This window comes from Carassius gibelio, chromosome A16 (assembly GCF_023724105.1).
Source record: "Carassius gibelio isolate Cgi1373 ecotype wild population from Czech Republic chromosome A16, carGib1.2-hapl.c, whole genome shotgun sequence".
In the NCBI taxonomy this organism is placed as follows: Eukaryota; Metazoa; Chordata; class Actinopteri; order Cypriniformes; family Cyprinidae; genus Carassius; species Carassius gibelio.
In genome coordinates, this window is record NC_068386.1 from 8,688,691 (window position 1) to 8,711,262 (window position 22,572).

General features: G+C 37.6%; 1 protein-coding gene across 11 annotated transcripts in view; it reads left to right on the forward strand.

The window, feature by feature from the left end:
* The window catches only part of LOC128030519 (receptor-type tyrosine-protein phosphatase U), a 181,291-nt gene that overhangs the window by 96,585 nt on the left and 62,134 nt on the right, over positions 1 to 22,572 (forward strand). For all 11 annotated transcript variants that reach the window (XM_052618210.1, XM_052618212.1, XM_052618215.1 and 8 more), the window contains exons 3-5: positions 1,848 to 2,119; positions 11,477 to 11,552; positions 20,872 to 20,987. In XM_052618210.1, coding sequence (XP_052474170.1) covers positions 1,848 to 2,119; positions 11,477 to 11,552; positions 20,872 to 20,987 — 464 coding nt within the window. The remainder of the gene's footprint in view (positions 1 to 1,847; positions 2,120 to 11,476; positions 11,553 to 20,871; positions 20,988 to 22,572) is intronic.

A 22,572-nucleotide genomic window follows, 5' to 3' on the forward strand; every position in this document is an offset into this window, starting at 1 on the left:
TATTTAATGAACGAATTAAGTCAGAGTGACAGAAATTAAAATTTTGACATCATTTACCCCAGGGGCGATTCTAAGATTTTCATTTTAGGGGGGCTCAGCCCCCAATAAGGGTATGATTAAAAAATTCTATTTGACTATTAGGGTAGGGTTGTATACTACTAACCTTATTGCAATCCACTTTTCCATTGTATTCCCTGTATTTCATATATGGGAGTAGGAGTACTGACTGAGCCATATACAACACTGTAAAAAAAAAACTAATACAGTTTTTTAGATGTGACCAGTCACTGGAAAATTTTGAATTGGGAATGTAGATTTTTACAATAAAGACTTCCTGATTCAGTATTAGGACATTCATGTTTATCCTTTGATGATACCACAGCTTTTTCTTATGAAATGTACGTGGAAATTGGCAGAAAATTAAAACAACATAAGGATTCAATGACTGCAATGAATCTTGGGAACACAGTGGTATTGTGTGTGTGAGGCTGTCTGTTCTATTCTCACCTGACTGTTGCTCATTTGCAGACCTACTCCCGCACGACAAAAAAATGTTTTCATCTACAATGAAAAATAAATTATTATATTTTATTATTATTATTATTATTAATTTTTAGCTTTTTAGCCTTTATAATCAACAATACGGTTGGTTATACATCAAGTCAGCCCCTGGAAATTTATTTCATTTCAAATCATTTAACTAACCAGCTAATATTCATTAAGAATATAGACAAAACATGTATTAATGTAATTGTCTATTGGCAATATGTTTAATCTGTTCTATATTTATTTCTATTTATTAAAAATAACACCATTATCAATTTGCCACTTCTATAAATCAATTACTTAAAAAAAAAAAAATAAAAATAAAAAAATCACAGATCCCTTTACTCTTACTCTAATATATGTATCATGATACACTAATGATTCATTATTACTTAATACAAAACCATATTTAATAATACAAAACAAAATAACTCCACATGATGTTTCTCTCTCTGTGCCATTTAGTACTTTCAGACAATGATGTGTGTCTTTAATCATTTCTGTGAATGGCTGCATAATGTAATGCCGAAATACACAATAATATGTTTTGAATTTTGAAAAGTAAATTAAAATAAATCATGATCGTTTTCTAAAGTATGTTTTCATGGGTGTTAATCGCTTCATTTTTGTTGGAAGAAAAAACAACCGTCACACCGTGATAAAGGCTGAAGGTGAACGCAGCGAAGATGTATTGGTATTGGATGCGAGAACACACACACACGCACACACACACGCACACACACCTTGTACTCTCTGATGTTCGCTCTGCTCGGCGCCCCTGTGGATTGAAAAACGCGCTGAATCCATGCAGACTCAGATCAGGGGAGGAGTCGGAACTTGATGCAGCTTGCCACCGTTTCAAATGAGTTTTTAAAGGGGACTGAAGCGATCACTAATTAATTAATCAAATAATTTTTTAGGGGGGCTGGGCATAAGTTTAGGGGGGCTATGCCCCCTGAAAAAGGGCCTAGCGACGCCCCTGATTTACCCCATGTCAGTCCAAACTTGTATGACTTTCTTTTTTCAGACTTAACACAAAAGAAGCATTTTGAACGGCATTGCTTCCCATACAACGGGAACATACAGTGACTGTTCACTTCCAGGACAAAAGACAAAACAAGCACCATAAAAGTATCATAAAAATGCTTCATATGACCTGTGTGCAATATTCTGAAATTTATATGTGATTGAAATTTAAGACTTTGCTTTAATTAGTTGATATTTGAGAATGTATCTTTGTATGTAATGGCACTGGCCTTTGGCTGATTCTTCCCTCTTGCTGTGTTGTCTTCTTCCGCAAGGCTCCTACATGATGGTCAACTCCTCCCAGCATGCAGCGGGGCAGAGGGCACAGCTTCTGCTGCAGACACTAAGTGAAAACGACACGCACTGCGTGCAGTTCAGCTACTTCCTGTACAGCAGAGACGGCCACAGCCCGGGGGCGCTGCAGGTTTATGTGCGGGTCAATGGTGGGCCGCTCGGCATTCCCGTGTGGAACGTCTCTGGCTCACATGGACGACAGTGGCACCAGGTGGAACTGGCAATAAGCACTTTCTGGCCAAATGAGTATCAGGTGAGAAACCATTTTGAATTAGTTACCATGTTTTTGGGCGTAAAGAATGTTTGTGAGTTATTCTTACTTTTTGACATTGATTGATGTCACATTCATTATATTTACATGTGTGTTCAAATGTTTCATTTAACAATAGAAGGATTAAACAGTGCTATTGGATACTATATGATGGTTTTAGAGAGTAACAAGTCAATACCATGGTATAGGTCAAGTACCCTGGTAACTCTACTGGAAAATACAGTTGAAATTTGTAGCTGTTTTATAGAACATGTTAGATTCCAGCTGGTCTAAGCCAAACATTAGCTTGTCTAAGTTGATAATTAGCCACTTCAGTAGGGTCATTAATTGTTTTAGGTTAGTCTCATATATTTATTAGTAGGGGTGTAAGAAAATATCGATACACGTGACGGTAGTATCGCAATATTTTGTTTGGCGATACTGTATCGATTCTCAAAAACGGCTGTGTGACTAATCTACTAATAACTTTCTTGGACCAGCTATTGATCAGTATGGACTAGCTCAGGGGTCGGCAACCTATGGCAGGAGTGTCAATAGTAGCACGCAGAGGGATAATCGCTGGCACACGAGCAATAGGAAAAAATTAATACTGACGTACATTTTTAGGCAATAACTTCTCATAGTCACACAGCCTGTTAGGAGCTATAAATACTATTAAAGTGTGAGAATTAACCTGCGCTAGTCTACTGATGCGCGCGTGAATGCTACACATACCAGGGGCTTCAGATCAAAGCCTCATCAGTCTAACAGTGCTCATCAATGTCAAAATGACTGAGATGGCCAATCAAATCAAAGTAGGTGGGGTTTACCGTTCACAGAAGCAGAGCGTGAAGTGTCAGTTTAACCTTAAAGAGAGCGAGGTTAGATGAAACTGCAAATCATTTAATATTAGTCAACTTTTAATATGTTTTACGATAGAAATGTTAAATGATTGACAGCTATATCCAGTGATTAAATATTTTCTCAAATTTGGCCATTTTGAGAGAGAGGGAGAGAGATGTGTAAATAGTAAAACATAAAAAAAAAAAAGAGTGGTTAACCAGAAAAATTAAAAATGGCACATCATGCCATAATTTGGCCGACCCCTGCTCTAAGCAAATTAATTCATGTTTGCCTTGAAGAATGCCACAAATTAGCAATGTGACTGACAACTGTTGTAATCTCAGTGGCAAGCTTAGTAAACTGGTTTTCAACTGCTGTGACTTTCAAGTTGCTGTGACTCAAAAATAGTATTTCAGAACTCCTTCAACCACAGCATACACAGGCATCCCTTTTCCTCACCACGAGGCATTACACAACTGGTGATGGAGACTACTGTCTTATTAGTCATGCCCCTTGCACTGTTTAATTAGCATTGATCTTATCATGAATGTAGGTTAGTGCTGTAGGGCTTAGACAAACCCACAATATAGACCAAGATAATAGTGTTGACACGTCTTACTCAACTAGTGACCTAATTTCCCTACTGTACGATTACGTGTGAGACAAGTTACTGCTTACGAAATGACAGCTCATTCACTCCTCCCATGCCGATTGATTGGTGTCAATGGTCGGTCCACCATTGGGTTACACTCTGCTATGGAGGCGAGATCAAGTCAAGTCAGCTATATTTAAATAGGGCTTTATATGATACAGACTGTGTCAAAGGAGCTTTACAGTGTTAAACAGGAAAAAAATTATAATGCTTGCTGATAATGCAAGAGGACAATAAAAACAGTCAGTTTATCAGTTAAAGTCAGTTCATTGCTGATTCAGTGATGTCATCATCCAGCTCAGTTCAGTTCTCTTCCAATATTGTCTGTGCAGTCAAGTCAACGGTCTTACCAGAAATTGAGTCCCCTACTAAGCAAGCCAAATGCAACAGTGTCAAGGAAACAAAACTCTATTGCTGACAGATATGGAGAAAAAAAACCTTGGCTCAGTTGGGGGGCCATTGGGCAGTGGGCAGACGCAGTGGGCTTCATCAATAAATTAATTTTCTCCGTTCTGCAAACTCTGCGCAGCTGTCAGAAAGCAATTAAGTTGAGTAGTGTTCACTTCATCCAGAACTGTCAATCTCTCAAACCTAATTAACTTTCACATGCCAGAGAGTAGATGTGGCCTTCATGTGTAAATAATAGTCCTTGCACCAGTCAACAAGATGTGAAGGTGGAGGGGACATGACAATAGGTGAATTGGTTGTGTTTTTGTACAGCTGCATGGTCGATTCTGCGTCGCTTTGAATTTTGCTGAGTGCACATAAAGAAAAGATGTTGTTTCTCCATAAACCAAGAAATTCTCCTGGTTAGCATGAGGCTGTCAGCTCTTGTTGTTGGATGGTATAACCATCTGGTTAAAACAGCATCTTCACTGATATTATGAAATATATTGTCTGTACTTTTTTTTTTTTAACCATTGCCGTTTTTAGCACTCTATGTGCTCTGAACTGCATACGACTTACACAGTTACCCAAATTAAATTTCCAAACTTTATTTTCATTTAGGGTCTTTGGCTAATTGAAAACCTAAATTTCAGTTTCAGTGTTTTGGTAAAAAACAACAACAACAACAATAACAACAAAAATGGTTTTCTAAAAAATATATAATTCCTACTTTTTAAGCTCTTAAAGATGAAGTCACAGCTTAGGATAATGGCTGCTAGATTCTCTGCCATTCGTGTTTTTTTTGTGATTATCTTCTGGATGATTACAATGCTGTCGTATGTCGCTAAACAGCTAATTAGCTAGCCATATGCCAATTGGCTTGAGGTAATCAAAGGCAGTAAGCTCATGATGATGATTAGCTTGCAAGCTGGCTGAAAAACAATCAAGTGTTTAATTTGACCATTTTTAGCTTCCTTTATATAATATGTTATGTGACAATTTGCAAAGAGATAGCTTTCTCCAGGTGTTATAGACCTTCTTGTGTATTGATAATGGTACACTGTAAAACTCTATAAGAGCACAGACCTTTAGTCTTTCATCATTACCAGTGAAAGAGTGTGTATGCAGAAAGTTGTAGACATATTGGCTCTGCATTTGGAAACCAGTGGCTAAATGACTGCCATAATAGTTTGTGCATCTGATGAGAGGATGAACTTGCTCCTCTTTCAGCGTAGTTTTCTCACAGCGGGAGTAATCATATTAATTCACACTTTGGTCCTGGAAGATGGCAGACTGTCCTGATCAGTGGTGAAACTAGAGCTGTGCCACAGTCTCAGCGGGTGCAACATCAAGGCTGGTTTGCTAAAACAGATAATTTAAGCTCAGTTCTAACATCTGTTATATTTGAGGCCATTCAGACGATCTCTAATGGCAACAACACTTGACCCTTTAGCAATTGCCGTAATTAAATTCTTAATCTAAAAATGCAAATCCTCATGTCTTTCCAAAACTGTATGCAGTGGCTATCAAGCTCCAGAAGTCAAGTGACCTTTATTTATATTGTGCTTTATACAATACAGGCATGGACTACAGTGAAAAAAAGCATTATGAATGTACTTCATGACTATATTTTAAGTCTTCAAAAGCCACACAATAGGCTTGTGTGAGAAAGCAGTCAAAATGTAATGCATTTTTCACTTACTGTATAAGCATTTTATTTTTTCCTCTCCGGCCAAAGTTTGCAGATAATAATGGTGTGTCATATTCGGTTTAAATTAAGTGCATTAGTCATATAATGCTTTTAAAAAAAAATGTTTTAAGCTTGACATCTCCAGGTCACTGTGAACTGTTGCTTTAAGGCAGTACTTAAAAGAAACTACTCGTGTTCCACAGAAGAAAAAGCACACAGGTTTGAAAATAAGAGTAAATTCTTGTCCAAGTCTGAGACCATAACGAGAATTAATGGAGCTGTGTGCCCATCTCTGTGTCATCCTGGTCAAACCCATGAACTCTGTAAATTTACCTTGAGGAGGTTCTTAGACCTTCGCTTTCAGACTCAAAAAACATTTAATCTCAGGCATTTTGCATGACCCCAGTTTGACCTTTAGTGTTGTCTTTTGTGGAATGTTGTTTACTCTCTGCAGCTGAATTTTCCTGTATTCCGGAGTGAGAAGCTTCAGCTTCATGTCAGCATACCTTCATCGTCACTGCAGCTGCAGACTCGTCAGAGTATTCAGACTGGACACGAAAAATGCACCCCAAAAAATTTTTAAATTCACTGCTCAAGCTTGCGGTGTGACAGTTATTTTTGAAATTGTACAGTGCATTGTAAGGTGCATTACAAAGCATAATGAATGCATTAAAACTACTTTTATAGTGCATTACATTACCAACTAATGTTAGCAATGTCTGTTAAGACCCTTTCAGCCAAAGGGGAGTCAAACTTGGCAAACAATTGCCTCATCACAATTAACAGGAAAACAAATTGAACAAAATAGGGGAAAAGAAACATTGTCTACAATCAGAAAGTAATTGATTAATAAAGAATATGAATAAAGGAATAAAGGAGGAAATATGTGCATTAAGTGCTACTTTGTGACTTTGTGACCAGCTAGTAAGAAAATAAAATAAAAATCAAATCCTAACTGGAAAGCTTCTAAGATTAGTTCTCCAAGGACGATGTGGCTTTTAGCGATGATGTTCAAATATTATCCAGTGTTTGTATCAGTATCCTGTCTACATAGCTCATATGAGTGATTGCTTTAGTTAAAGAGGTCCACTTCTCTTGAGAACATGGGGTCTTTGCTTTCATAGGAGGAAGTGAGTGCTAAGAGATCAGCGAAACCATACCCTGTGTTTCCCCTGAGCTGAAATCATTAAACTGATTATTTTCATGAAATTAAATCCTTTATTCATATAACAAGGACACCCGGGCCAAAACCATATTTGGAATCAGCTAATAGCCTGTTTGTTTAACTCTTGTTTTGCCTCTTAATAAAGGGTTTCATATAAAACAATGTTTTTTCCTCATAACTGTAGTGAATGGTTTTAGGGTAATAGATTTCTAATAAACAATCTCACAGGTTGATTATTTTGACGTTGCATTGTCCAAATCAGTGGCTTCTTATTGCCTAAATTGAATTTGTCATAATTATGCTCTTTTGTTCAAGTAAACACTATGAAATAATGGAGAGAGGGAGGAATCAACTAAAGTTTGAAATATTTGCGTTGAATCTTCCCCGTATGCCTTGCTTGCTCATATATTTCTGCTTTTATTGGTGAAGGTGTAATAGATAGTGGGAACTTGTTATCAAATATTAAAGATGTTATCGGGCCTGCCAGGACTGCCAAAAAGAATCTAGCTTCAACCCATCCGCACCTCTCCCTCTGTATCGGCTCTCTCTCGCTCAGTTCTGTCTCTCACGGGCCTCCAATTAAATGCACATCACATCACCAAATCTGTGTCTGCGTATTTCTCTCTCCGCCATGTTGCACAACAAAGCTGAAGCTACGAAAGAGTAATTGAACCTGACACATTTTATAAGAAAAGGCACAAGAGTGTAAATAATGAAAATTGATTGTGGGTAGAAGAAAGAAATGGAAGAATTAAGAAGACATTAGGTCAGATCCATTAAAGGGGTGGTTCACTGGTTTGTTTCTAGGCTAGATTGTGTTATTGGGGTGCAACAATAAAAAAAAAATGTATTTTTCACATAATTTACATAATGATCTGATCACTTTCTGAGTAAAATTTTTAAAAACAACACTGATCATGTGTTCCTGTAGCTCAATTGGTAGAGCATTGCACTATCAAGTGCAAGGTTGGGGGTTCGATTCCCCAGGAACACGATAGGTAAAAATTGATAGCCTCAATGTGGTTGGGGGTTCTATTCCCCAGGAACACGATAGGTAAAAATTGATAGCCTCAATGTGGTTGGGGGTTCTATTCCCCAGGAACACGATAGGTAAAAATTGATAGCCTCAATGTGGTTGGGGGTTCTATTCCCCAGGAACACGATAGGTAAAAATTGATAGCCTCAATGTGGTTGGGGGTTCTATTCCCCAGGAACACGATAGGTAAAAATTGATAGCCTCAATGTGGTTGGGGGTTCTATTCCCCAGGAACACGATAGGTAAAAATTGATAGCCTCAATGTGGTGGGGGGTTCGATTCCCAAGGAACACATGATAGGTAAAAATTGTTAGCCTGAATGCATTATGCATTATGCTAAATGCATAATCATTTCCTGCATTTATGAAGCTGGATTGGTTAGCTAGCCCAGTGTGTTGTGATTGGCTAAACTGCCTCTAGTGCGTGTCTAAATGTCCGGCCCCTCACCTCAACAGCATGTGCTCCGGTTTTATTGTAAAAAACGACGTTGTTAATATCGCTTCTCAGTTTTAGCCCCGATTGAGAAGCAGAGGATATTATTGAAGAGGATCGTGCAGAACCAGTGCAAGCACGGTTTTTAATGGTAGGCCGATGTTTTTTGTTTGTTGTTGTCTCATTCTTTTGATACGCTGTTATTTGTAAATGCTACAGCTTTTGTTCGCTTTTAATGTACAGTTTTATCCTGATTAAAGCTTTAATACAGTAGGACGACTGTACGTGCATCCATGTTTAATGCTTCTCATAGCTGTGAAAATAAGTGTATAATTGGAAAAGTTCATTGTTGGAGCTGAGCTGAGAGAGAGAGAGAGATGCAGAGCACAACAATGCGAGGAACAGTATTAAGAATTTTGAATCCATTAGAATCGTTAGAAGACAGAATCACAATACATATATTAAGATTAGATTTTTACGTGCACCTTTAGTTTTCTCTTCCTCTTCTCTAAAGCAGCGCAAAAAGTTACTTTGTTAGTATTTTTGTCTTTCCACATGATGGCTTGGTTCTATGGCCGTACACAGCTGTTTTGAAATGGCCGTCGAAAAAAGATTATTTTGGATCCAGTTGGTGTAGTTACAACATCTACCAGCAGAAGCTAATTGGACCAAACTAATCAGCCCAACCTCAACCCTTTGTTCAGGATTGAATAATTCTGAGGAGAGCTTGTCCTTGTTAGAGAGCCTGGTTTGTTTGTGTCTGTCCTCCTTGATTGCAGTCCTTCACATCTTCCTTCCCTCTCTCTCTCTCTCTCTCTCTCTCTCTCTGTCTGTCTCGGTGTCTCTGCTTGAGCTGCTTAGTCATCTTCTCATCAACCTCCAAATTTTACTTTGTGCATTTTGACCTTTTTTAACTGGTGCGTCTAGCTGATTAGCTATTTTTTATGCTTATAATGTGGATTTTAGAATAAATATAAGCCATGGAATGTAGCTACTCTATATAAATACTGCAGTTCGAAGTCAGGTGTAACAGTGAGTGCATCAGAAACAAGGTGGAGGTTTCAAGCGCAGTATATAAATTTAATAAAACATCGCAACAAGATTGAATCCAGGCATCAAGGAAAAAATCCAACACATCTGATTCTGGAACAAAAGGCAACACAGGCAGAGCAGAACTGAAAACAACTCCCAGCACTTCCACAGGCAACGAGACCAGTCAAAGAACACAGAAAAAACAAGGGCTTATACTGTATACAACAATAATTATTATTATCAGTAGAAGTAGTATATCATAATAGAGTTAAGAATTGTGGTCATCCTTTAGGAATTACTGTACATTTTTGGACACTGTAAACATTCAAAAAGGGTGATAAAGTAAAATCAGTTGATCTCTAGTGATAAGTTTATTACATTGATTGCTCGTTAATTGGAAAAACACAAATGCACACGCTGACATATACCTGTTTTGAACCAGTAATGCACTGCTATTATAACATACGATTCAACTAAGCCTTGCATTTCCATACTCAGAAATACTCCTCACTCTTTTTTTATATGTCCATCATAAATCAGAGACATTTGTTCCATGTATATTCTCCAGGGGGATGAAGTGACGGATTAGAAAACGTGATACAAGTAGAGGATTTTAATAGTGTAAGAGCGCCTCTGTATAGAAATATGTGATTTTGTCTTTTGTTTCGGGGCGCTGATGACGTGTGAGCAGCGGCACACCTGTGAAATGGTGGGGAAAATTCGAAAACACATTTCTGTGTAATCTCCCGTTGTATCATCTTGCAGGTCTGCTGTCGGTTTATTGTGGTTATATGGCAGTCCTTTCCAACAGGAGATTAAAGTTGAGTTACCGAGCCTGCTGTCTGGAGTCACTTTCCTCCTCTTTTCCCGCAAAGCACATTGTGTTTTTAGATCCCAGTCAGAGACTTTACATCCATCTGGACGTATTTAGGCGCTGATGGAGGTTAAGGCAGGTTTAGGACGATGAAATCATGCTGTTCCTGAATTTGTAACATTGAGTAGTATTTGTTTGTGCTCCATCACCAAATTTGCAGTTGCATCATTTGAGATGACTTTTAAAGGAAAAAATGATGGCGACGATTCATTTATGTCCACTGTTAGAAATTAAATAAATAATGTGAACAGTTGAAAACTTTAAAGAGAGTTTCTGAAGTTAAAGAAAAACCCTTTTATGATTTTTTTTTTGAAGCAATAACTTTAAGCGTGGGCAGCCAAGCAGACCACTGTTGTGAAGAGCAAACATGGCCTCCATACTCTCGATCTCATCACTGTCGTTTGCACAATATTGATTTGATTTCATTACACTAGAGGGACTGTCCTTTGCTCATAGGCGAGCCTCTCTCCAGGTCCCGAGGGACTCGTGTACCTTATGCTCACATTATGAGCCGGTGCGTATGCATGTGTGCAGCATGCCGATTCAGAGCCATGTGTCACAGTGCATGCAGGCCTCCTGATGAAGCCATTATTTCCTTTAGGCCTCACGGCCCCTTAGAGAAGTTGGCATCTGTTTTCTCTCTCTTTTATCATTCTTCTTAATTGCTTTGACATCCTTTTTCTTGTCAAAACTCAAAATGCCAAAACGAATAATGATGCATTTTGCATGCTTTCTCCCTGCTTGACAGGATCGTCCCGTTCTGCCTAGTTTTCTCTCATTATTTCTTTATTTCATTATTTTGCTAATGTAAGCTTAATGAAAAACATTGAAAATGTCAGACAGTGGTTAAAATCTAGAGCAGACAGCCCATTAAAACAACTTTTGTGAGTTTAACTAATACCACTTGGTGCTCATGAATATACAAGGCATCACTCACTAACTAAAAAAAAATATTTACACTGTACATTTTAAATAGACTGCAACAATATTTTCTTATTTGATCTTATTTAGCATGTAAATAGCCTTAATATAAGTTTTTACTTGAGGCAGAATGGATTAAGAAAATTTACTATTTGAGCAAGATGTGACTTCAGAAAATATATCTTGAATTAAGAGTTTTCCCATTTGCAAGACTTTCTGCTCTGTACAATCATTGTAATTACACTACTTCATGCAAATGCTAAAGCTACTCAATTGAAAGCCCAAATACATTTTTGCAGGTTATGTTTACCTCTCTTTTTGTTTTCAGATATTGCTGGAGGCGACTGTGGACCGAAAAGGCTACATTGCAGTTGATGACATACTCCTGTTGAACTACCCCTGTTGTGAGTAGCATTTAACTATCATTATAATGCGAGAGTTTGTTTAACCAGCATGGAAATGTGAAGGACTGTACAAATGCTGGGATCACATTAACCTTTTCAGGGATTTAATATTGTTGTCTGTCCAGGGCTGGAATGGGACAAAAAAATCGGCCCTGGCATTTTTTGGTCCAGGTGGCCCACCACCACTTCTATATACAGTACAGACCAAAAGTTTGGACACACTTTCACACTGAAGGCATCAAAACTATGAATTAGCACATGTGGAATTATATATGGAATTATATACATAACAAAAAAGTGCGAAACAACTGAAAATATGTCATATTCTGGGTTCTTCAAAGTAGCCAACTTTTGCTTTAATTACTTCTTTGCACACTCTTGGCATTCTCTTGATGAGCTTCAAGAGGTAGTCACCTGAAATGGTCTTCCAACAGTCTTGAAGGAGTTCCCTGAGAGATGCTTGGCACTTGTTGGCCCTTTTGCCTTCTGTCTGCGGTCCAGCTCACCCCTAAACCATCTGGATTGGGTTCAGGTCCGGTGACTGTGGAGGCCAGGTCATCTGGTGCAGCACCCCATCACTCTCCTTCTTGGTCAAATAGCCCTTGATGTCTTCAGTGTGATGCCTTTCATGAGAATAAAGAGTGTCCAAACTTTTGGTCTGTTCTATATATATATATATATATATATATATATATATATTATAGGAAATAATACTTTTATTTACCAAGGATGATTTAAATTGATCAAACGTGATGATAAAGACATTTATAATGTTACAAAAAATATATATATTTCAGATGCTTTTCTACCAAACTTTCTATTCATCAAAGAAATCTGAAAAAAAAATCTACTTAGCTGTTTTCAACATGATAATAGAAATAAATAAATAGCAGCAAATCAGAATATTTGAATGATTTTTGAAGGATCATGACTGGAGTAATGATGCTAAAAATTCATCTTTGAAATCACAGGAAAAAATTACATTTTAAAATACATTCAAATAGAAAACAGTTATTTTAAATGGTAAAAATATTCACGATATTATTGCTTGTGCTGTATTTGAATCAAATAAATGCAGGCTTGGTGAGCAGAAGATAATTAAAAAAAAACTTTTGAACAGTAATGTTTTTTCTTATTATCTTCTGCTCACCAAGCCTGCATTTATTTGATTAAAATACAGCAAAATCAAGTAATATTGTGAAAAGAGGGGGAAAGTGACTCCAGACAGCAGGCTCAGCAACTCAACTTTAATCTCCTGTTGGAAAGGACTGCCACATAACCACAATAAACCGACAGCAGACCTGCAAGATGATACAACGGGAGATTACACAGAAATGTGTTTTCGACTTTTCCCCACCACTTCACAGGTGTGATGCTGCTCACACGTCATCAGCGCCCCGAAACAAAAGACAAAATCACATATTTCTATTGGAACTTTCTAACTGTTCAAAAATGTTTGACTATATGTAGCCTATGTTTTGGATAAGAGTAAAACATCAGGTCTGACAATATCGTATATTTTTTTTATTTAAATCTGGCTTTATTTGCATTGGCCCTTGGAAACCTCTATGAACACACTTGACTTGGCCAAAAAATCACGGGGAATGAATTTACGTTGTATTAAAAGGTGTTAACATATTCTACATTCATTAGGATAGGTTAGATGCCTGCCTCTGTTTCGAGTCCCTATCAAGCACTTTACCAATTCAACTACTCTCTTCTCCTCCTGCCTGGCTCTTTGGCCTGCATCACACACAGCAGAGCAAGCCTGTTCTTGATAAATCTGCTGTGAAAACATGGGAAAAACCATTGAGGAAGAAGTCGGGGTGATGCGCTCTTTATATTGGTGGAGCAAAATACTTCATCACTCCGTCTGTAGTGCATTGTCATTGGATGTTTACACTGTCAATACATGTCCCTGCATGAAGGTCCTCGGCAAAAAAAAAGAAAAAAAAAACTTCTGTCGGCCCCTTAGTGCCTCGGCACACCAGGAAAATGCCCGATATGCCCGATTACCAATCCAGCCCTGTGTCTGTCTATGCTATTTTGAGCCGATATGCTGGAGTAAAAACAGAAAAGAGAGAATATGCTAAGCATTAACCATTATTGCAAGTCTTAAGTTTAAATTAGCATTGCTAACATTATTATTATTATTGCCTTTGATTAATAATGATTGGCTGGCTGATTATAAATAAATTATATAAAACAACAACATTGTGTGTCATTTGCATTGAGATGTATTTTCAATGGATGATGCACATTTTCTGTTTTTTTTTTATATATATATATATATATATATATATATATATATATATATATATATATATATATATATATATATAATGAAATATCTTGTTTAATAACTCATTTTTTCACATAAATTGATATAAATACATCATTATAAGTACTGATATTTATAATACTTGCCTTTATTCATTATTCATTGTCAAAAGATGCTTTCAAATATTTAAAATATACTGCCTTTATGCTGTTCCTATGATAATTTGGATATTCAATGTAAAAATCCTAGGTGAAATTCATGATTAATCATTAACTACAGAAAAAAATTTATTCATTAAGTTGACTGCTATTGCAGAATAATCTATTGGTTGTTATTCTGGGCTCTATGTTAACGATCTTAACGCAAAGTGTAAAGCGCACAGCGCAGGTGCACTCAGGGCATGTCCAAATCCACTTTTGCTATTTTAACGACGGAAAAACGGTTGGCGCGCCCGGGCGCATGGTCTAAACGGGTGTCCCAATTTTCTTAATGAGTAATGGATGTTTTTTGGGTGTAACGTGTAATAAACCAATCAGAGTCTCATCTTCCATTCCCTTTAAGAGCCAGCTGAGTTTGTTTCATGATGGATTTGCTATTTACATGGCGGAATTTGGCAAGCACAAAGATAGAACGTGAGTCCGATATAAAACAGAGCTGCTCTTGTGCGAGCAAATAATTCTGATACATGTGATGACTATCCATTATGACATGTGGACATTTATATATACACAACTCCTTTTTAGACCAGCACGCCCATGGGCGCAAAAATGAGCGCAAATGCATTTTCTAATTAAACGACGTGGAGCTGGACGGGAAAATGCGAACGGCGCTGGACTGAAACTTGCAAACAAACTTGCGTCGCATTGCGCCGGGTGAATTATAGGGCCCTCCGTGTTAATGACCTGCTGGATGCACATTATCCCACTTATTACATACCTCAGAATTTCATGAGTGACCAATCAGAATCAAGTATAACAGTTGACAGAACTAATACATAATAAATTATAATATATAATAAATTATATTAAATGGTAATTAAATGTAGGCCTATATTTCCGACATGCATTCTAGAAATTATCATCCATCACTGACAAAATTCAGATAGTCAACTAGTTTATAGTACCTTTTCTAAACCGAAACTTACTTCTTTCAGCTGTGACACATCAAGATTTACATTGCTCTTATATACAGTAAAACTTTCTCAAGTTCATCTACCTATGCAGGTCCAGTTCCGCACATATTCTCCTGATGGATCTGTAAGCACACATAATTTGGATATCAAAGACATTTTTGTACCTTCACCTTTCATCCTTGTTTCAGTCTCTACACTGGCTTTTGGCTTTCAGCTCAGAAGGGTACAGCTACATTGTTACTTTGATGATGAAAAGATCTAGTCTCTGTCTTGTGTGAAAAGTCTCAGAAACAAGTTTTTTTATGTAACCCCATCACACTTCATTTCAATTTTAAGTCTACTTTATGAGCTTATACAGCGTCTGTAGCATGATTTTGTAATATGAATGATTCATCAGTGCAAACTCCAAGGAAGTTTGTAATTTGGATAATGTTAACCAACAGCCAAATAACTATTTAGTCAACTAAATAAGACTGAATGATACATGTAACTGATTTTTTCAGGAGGAAAATCTAAGCAGAAAGACTTAAGAAAGTCTCCATTTATACTCCATATTGTTTTCTGTGGTATATCAGCTAGTTCAGTTATTATTTTGATGCCTGTGCTACTGTGCAACTTTTAATATGCTATGCTTGCATCAGTATGCTGCATATGTACTGCATTAGTTAGTGGGAACATGAACCCTGCTGGCTTCTGGCATGCTGAGATAGCCTGCTAGCTGCCGGACATGGTAGAAAACAAACAGATCAGAGTAGGGAGGAGTTGTTGTGATGGAGTGTGTGATGTGTTCGGCCCTCCAGTGCAGTGAAGTCTCTGAGTGTACAGAGCTGTGATGTCTTTTATTGCCGAGGGGGAGAGTAGAAATCCTTTAAACTCCCCTAATCCAGCAGAGCTAGACATTAAATTTGCCGACTGAAGACTGGAAGTTAATGTTGTAAAGACTTGATTCATTTATATAATTCTTTCTTCACCAGCCACCTATAATTTAGTTTAAAATGGTGCTAATGTGCTGTAAATCATTGTCATTCTTTTCAGCTTTTCAAATTAGCTTGTATATTATTAAAGTAAGATTTTTATTTTTTTAATTAATACTTTTTCATTAATCAAAGACACAAATATTTTATTCAAAAGTGACAGTATGGTCATTTGTTATAAAAGATTTGTTTCAAATAAATGCTGTTCTGTAGAACCTTATTTATCAAAGAATTCTGAAAAATCATGTTTTTCACAAAAATTTTAAGACAACATTGACAATAATAATAAATGTTTGAGCACATTATTAGCATACTGTATTACCCTCTCTCTCTCTCTCTCTAACATTTCAACTTGTGTTAATATTTAACAATATTACTGTTTTACTGTATTGATTAAATAAAAGCAGCTTTGGTGAGTATAAGACTGCAAGTAACAACAGAAAGCAGCTAATAAATATGTCTTTCAGTATTTTCAGTATTCGGTACCAATACCAGTGAAAATCCACAGTTCTCAATACGGATTTTGGTACCAAAGCACATAAACAAAAACAAATACAGATACAAAAACATGCTAATAAAAAAATTGACTATACTTTAATTTAATCTAAACTGTCTACATCAGTGGTTCCCAACCTTTTTCAACTCGCGGCCCACACAACCAAACACATATGTTTGCGCGGCCCACTACAAAAAAATTAACTGACCTTGCTATTTTTGGATTAATAACTTAGTACGGCTGGCACTGCTTTAGCAAAACTGCTGTTATTCTGTAGCATATGCAGCAAAAATATCTAAGATAAAATATCTTTTTGTTGATCCTGATGAGCGCTCGTCGTCACATTTGTAAACACGGCTGCTTTCTTTTTTCGTGAGGGGGTTCGCCACGGTATCTTTGTTTCCCAGTGGAACAATTAAAGAATGCGACACACGTCTCGTGGAAATCCTGTAGAATTCAACCAATCTGATGACGACTTCGAGACTCCTGAAGTGTTTCCACTTTTGTGTACCATATGCATCAGACGTTTATCCAACGTTTCGTGGGTGTGACGTCTGAGGCTGAGACTGCGCTTATGCTAGCGATTAACTCCTCTGGTATCAGCATTCATTTCAATCTGAAATTCAAATTTAAATATTGAATAATATTCATATTCCCACAGCCTTGCACTCTATTTGTGGTGGCACATATATGCAAATTCACTGCTCAGTGAAAGTGATGTGACATTCAGCCAAGTATGGAGACCCATACTCAGAATTTAAAACATTTGACATGTGCAGTGTTCATGTTTATTCAACAAAGTCAAAGCCTTTTGGAAAATCTATTTGTGGTGGTTAGTTTTGATATTATGGTGGACCACAACAAATAAATCAATGTATGGGAAACACAATAAAACTTACCTGCTTGAACGCTTTCATTTGTTCTGGGTGTCTGTCTTAAAGTGTTTTGTTAGTTTGGTGTGTTTCCTCCTTTTGAGGTCGCCATGTCTCAGTGCTTTTATGAAGAGAGCGCATCTGCGCACCTTTCGGATAGTGCATCAAGAAATGGATTGACTGGGTACTCGGTACCACAGTACTTACAATATTTTAATATTTTTAGTACCGACTTGGTATCGAAGTTCCGGGTCTTTTGAAAACACTGTGTCTGTGTGCATTTCCTTTTGATTTTGGCCCAGAACCAAACACCCAGAATCAGCCTAAAATTCCGAAATTGGGAATTTGTCATGCATATTGCATTTTAGACCAGTTTGTGTCTAATTTGCATAATTTCTGAATGAATAGGGTGCTAGAACAATGCAGACTGCATGTGTATATATATGACGCATCGCGTGTAATTCATTCTTAGTGAATTCTCCCTTATCTGACTGGCTTTTATTTAAACAAGCTGCCTCATATGATAACATGTCTGTATATTTATTTGAGAGCTGCAAGCCTTTTCTAAGACTAATTCAAAAGGCTCCGACAGCACAATTATCAGCTTTAATTGTTAGCAATGTGCTGAAATGCGTTTTAGTGACCAGCCGATAGGGACCACAAAGATGTGGTCTTTGCTCAAAGTTAACAATCCTTTTCACAAACTCTTAAAGATTTCAAGACTTCATAAAACCATAGGGATATTTATACATATTTAAACAGAGAAAACTGACAAAGTACTATTACGATGGTAATAAAGTGCAATTCTGAACAAGCAAATCAACAGATGCTGTGGTCATGAAAGCTCATCTCTGCGGAGTCTCGTAACACCCTCTTCCTTCGCCCCCCTCCTGACTTCCTGCAGGCGGCAGATGGCATCATCTAAGCCCCACTGTGCACATTAAATAATTAAAACTCTCATCAGGACCTGGACACACATTGTCAAGAGTGGCATTGTGCCAGACTGCGGAAATCACCATTTGGCAAGACAAGTCAAAAAGGAAAGGAAGGCTAAAAGAGCAAAAAGCGTGAGAAAGAAGATTTCTGTGCGATTCAAGAGGGTGTGGTTTCTTTATTTTTTATACTCCATGAAGTTATTATAGTAGTTATTTTATTCATACTAATGGTGGAATATGTACTGTTCAAAGACTTTAGGATACAAACATAATATTTTATACCTATTCAATACTTTTGCTGTAACAGATTTACAATCACTTTTCATACTTTCTTGCCTTGTAATTCAATGTTGGCTCATAAAAACATGAACTGAGCGTCACACAGTGGCATTGCCATGAAACGTGGCCACCTGTGGACTACAAACAATGTAGCCTGTGCTTCTACATGGTTTTACAAAGAAGATAAAAAATACAAGCTCAGGGTGGATGTACAAAACAGCATTTTCAATTATATCAGACCTCATAACCATTTTATCTGCTTTGATTGACAGATTTTAGATTTGTGCGTTGTGGGTAGGTGGTTTATGGTGATTTTATTTACACCCCTTTAAAGCAGGAAGCTATTGTTATGAAACCTCATAAGTTATGAAGAGGTTGGAGTTGTGTGATGGTGTGCAGTCATAGGTCAGTAGAGTGAAGAGGATGGGGCTCAGCACACATCCTTGGGGGGCCCCAGTGTTCAGTGTGATTGTGCTGAATGTGTTGTTGCCGACCCATACTGCCTGAGGTCTGTCTTCCAGTCAGAAAGTCCAACAGCCAGTTGCACAGCGAAGTGTTAAGCCACAGCTGTACCAGTTTGTAAATGAGCTGCTGAGGGATGATTGTGTTGAATGCTGAACTATGAACAGTCTATGAACAGCATTCTGACGTATGAGTCCTTTTTGTCCAGGTGTGTGAGTGCTGAGTGGATGGCAGTGGAGATTGCATCATCGGTCAACCAGTTGGACCGATATGCAAACTGGAAGGGGTCCAGGGAGGGGGGAGGGCAGACTTGATGTGGTGCATGACTAGCCGTTCAAAGCAATTCATGAGGATGGGAGTAAGTGCAACAGGACAATAGTCATTTGGGGAAGTCGTGGCCTAATGGTTAGAGGGTTGGACTCCCAATCGAAGGGTTGTGAGTTCTAGTCTCGGGCCGGATGGAATTGTGGGTGGGGGTAGTGCATGAACAGCTCTCTCTCCACCTTCAATACCACGACTTAGGTGCCCTTGAGCAAGGCATCGAACCCCCAACTGCTCCCCGGGCGCTGCAGCATAAATGGCTGCCCACTGCTCCGGGTGTGTGCTCACAGTGTGTGTGTGTGCGTTCACTGCTCTGTGTGTGTGCATTTCGGATGGGTTAAATGCAGAGCACAAATTCTGAGTATGGGTCACCATACTTGGCTGAATGTCACTTCACTTCACTTGAAGCAGGATGGAGATGGCTTCTTCGGAACTGGAATGATGGTGGTAGTTTTGAAACATGTGGGAACAACAGCCTGACTCAGTGAGATGTTGAAAATGTCTGTGAACACATCAGAGAGTTCCACTGCACAGTCTCTCAGTACACGCCCTGGGATGTTGTCAGGACCCGGAGCTTTGCGTGCATTGATCCTGCTGAGGGATCTCCTCACACTGTCTGGAGACAGCGCCATCACCTGGTCGCCAGGAGGAGATAGAGTCTTCTGTGCAGTGGTGCTGTTTTGTTGCTCAAAGCGAGGGAAGGAGGTGTTCAGCTCGTTCAGCAGAGAGATGTTGCTGTCACAGCTCCGTGGTGGGGGCTTGTAGTCAGGCTTGTAGTTATCACTATGCAAATAGAAAATGTTCAGTAGTTCAAAATATGATATTATACATAAACCATACACTGTTTAAGTAAGAGTCAAACTGTCAGATGAGCAGGGCTGGCTGCAATTCCCATAGGAGCTCTTCGCTATCTGAGACTAAACAGTGTTAACAATTTGTTTTGCCTAAGGGCCTTTTTTATTTCTGACACCCATTCAGTAAACTTCAGTGTGTGTTTGTGTTTACACACACACACACACACACACACACACACACACATATATATATGCATATATATAAAAGACATCTGAAAAGTTTAATTTATACATCCACAGCTAGAGCCAGAGCAAGCCAGATAGAATAGAGCCTATGTTTATTTGTGTTTACTTTTCAACTTTTAGCTCATGCCCTCCTTCTTGTTTTAATAGACTTTCTGCACTTGAAGTAGTGGTGTATCCTCTGCCATCATCAGTCTCTTAAATTGGTTTCCTTAATGCAGTATATTTTGTAATACTATGTGCATTTATCTATACTAATACTATTCTATTTATCTGTTTCCTTTTTTCTTTTTATCTTTTGTCTAATCCAGACTATATATTCAGTTACAAAAAGAATTATCTTCAAATTCATAGATATGACTATTAAATTCAAAAGGTCATATTGCAGTTTAGTTGAACCTTGCAAAAATCTATTACGTTTTACAAATGCTGGAGGGAAATTATCTAGACAATGTATTAATTATAGTATTAATTTCTTTAAAAAAATCTGATCACAAAATAAATTTTTATACTTACGTCTTCGTTTTCAGATAAAGCCCCTCATTTTTCCCGCCTGGGAGATGTGGAGGTCAATGCTGGACAAAATGCCACTTTCCAATGTGTGGCATCTGGACGTCCCTCTGAAGCAGAGAAGTTTTTGTTGGAGGTGAGTATAGATTGATTTTTATGTTTTTGTGAGATTAATCAGGTTTTGTCAAATATAATAATAATTAGCTAAAGGCTGAGGGTTGCCGTCTGTTGTGACTTGCTGTAAGTCCATTTAATTAACACCAAACAGGCTCTAAACACCTGAATGTTCATTTTTAAAATGGCAGTACATTTTAGGAACATTTTTGTTCAGACTGACTCTCTTAAAGCTATTGAGATATGATGAGAGATCAGAGATGAGATCAGAGAAGCCTTGTTTTTGAAAGCTTGATGAAGAAGCATCAATAAGTGTCTGGCATCAAAAGTGGAATTAAATCAAATGAGTGATTATGTCACATCAAGGTCAAGGACAGATGCCTGTGGTTGCAAGCTGTCACTCAAAGCAACAGAAGATTCTGTAATAATCAATGTCCTCAAACCCTCTGAAGTGCTCATTCCTCGACCTAAACACAGCAGGGGATATATGACTCTGTGGCTTCACTTCCGTTTTATATGGATGTTTTCTTACTTCTTTTGTCATCTTGTAGTACCAGCTCCAGTGTAGTTTCAGTCAAGCTCTGTAAATATATATTTTTTACTTTTTACATTTTTTTTTTATTGGCAGCTGTGGTCCATTACAGGATGACGTTTGGTGACCCGTATATTTTACAGTGTATAACTGTCATTAAATGTCTGTTTGTATGTGTTACAGGAAAATATTTTTTACAATTTAAATTATTATTATTATTATTTATATATATTTCATTTATATAAAGAAATTAATACTTTTATTCAGCAATAATACATTAAATTGATCAGTCTTTTAATTATAAAATGTAAGCAATGAGTCAGTAAAAAATGGGGTCACAGTTTAGACTAAAATATCATACGGTTTTCCGCATTGATAATAAATATTTCTTATACAAGCAATCAGCGTAATTAAGTTTTAAGATATATTCAAATAAAATATTTAAATTGTTAGCTAGTAATGCTATCAGAAACCCCAATCTTTTGAATGCAAGTGCATAGCTAGTCAAACTGTGTGTATTATTTAAAAAATAAATAAATAAAAATGTATAGTTTTAGTGCATTTTAACTTTTTTTCCCAATTGCATTTACTGTCATTTTTAACAACAGGCCAGCTAATATTAGCTGTTTAGCTATTAGCTAACTCTTAGTCCAAACAGAGTGTTCACAGCTCTCTAATGTTTATCCTCCGTGTTTGCCTGTCTGGCAGTTCACTGAATGTGATTGCTAGGTTGAATAAAGAAAGAGTGGCTCTCAAAGCCAGATGATTGTATGTTAGGCTTTGTTTTGTGCAAACCTCAAATTTGCAGCCATTGCCCACACATTACCCCTGCATTCAGGTCTGGCTTGTGTGGTCTTGAACCACATTGAAAGCCTAAATTATTTAGCAGCCCCATAATAAACAAATACACATAGTTGTGTAGCAGCCGCAGACAGCCTTCTTCCGTTGGTTCGAGTGCACTCGCACTGCTCATTTTGTGCCTTTGGTATTCAGAGAGGGGAAAAAGGGAATGCGTTGACGTCTTGGATGGGTGCTATTCACACCACTGTCTAGCTTAAATTACCTGAGCCGCAGT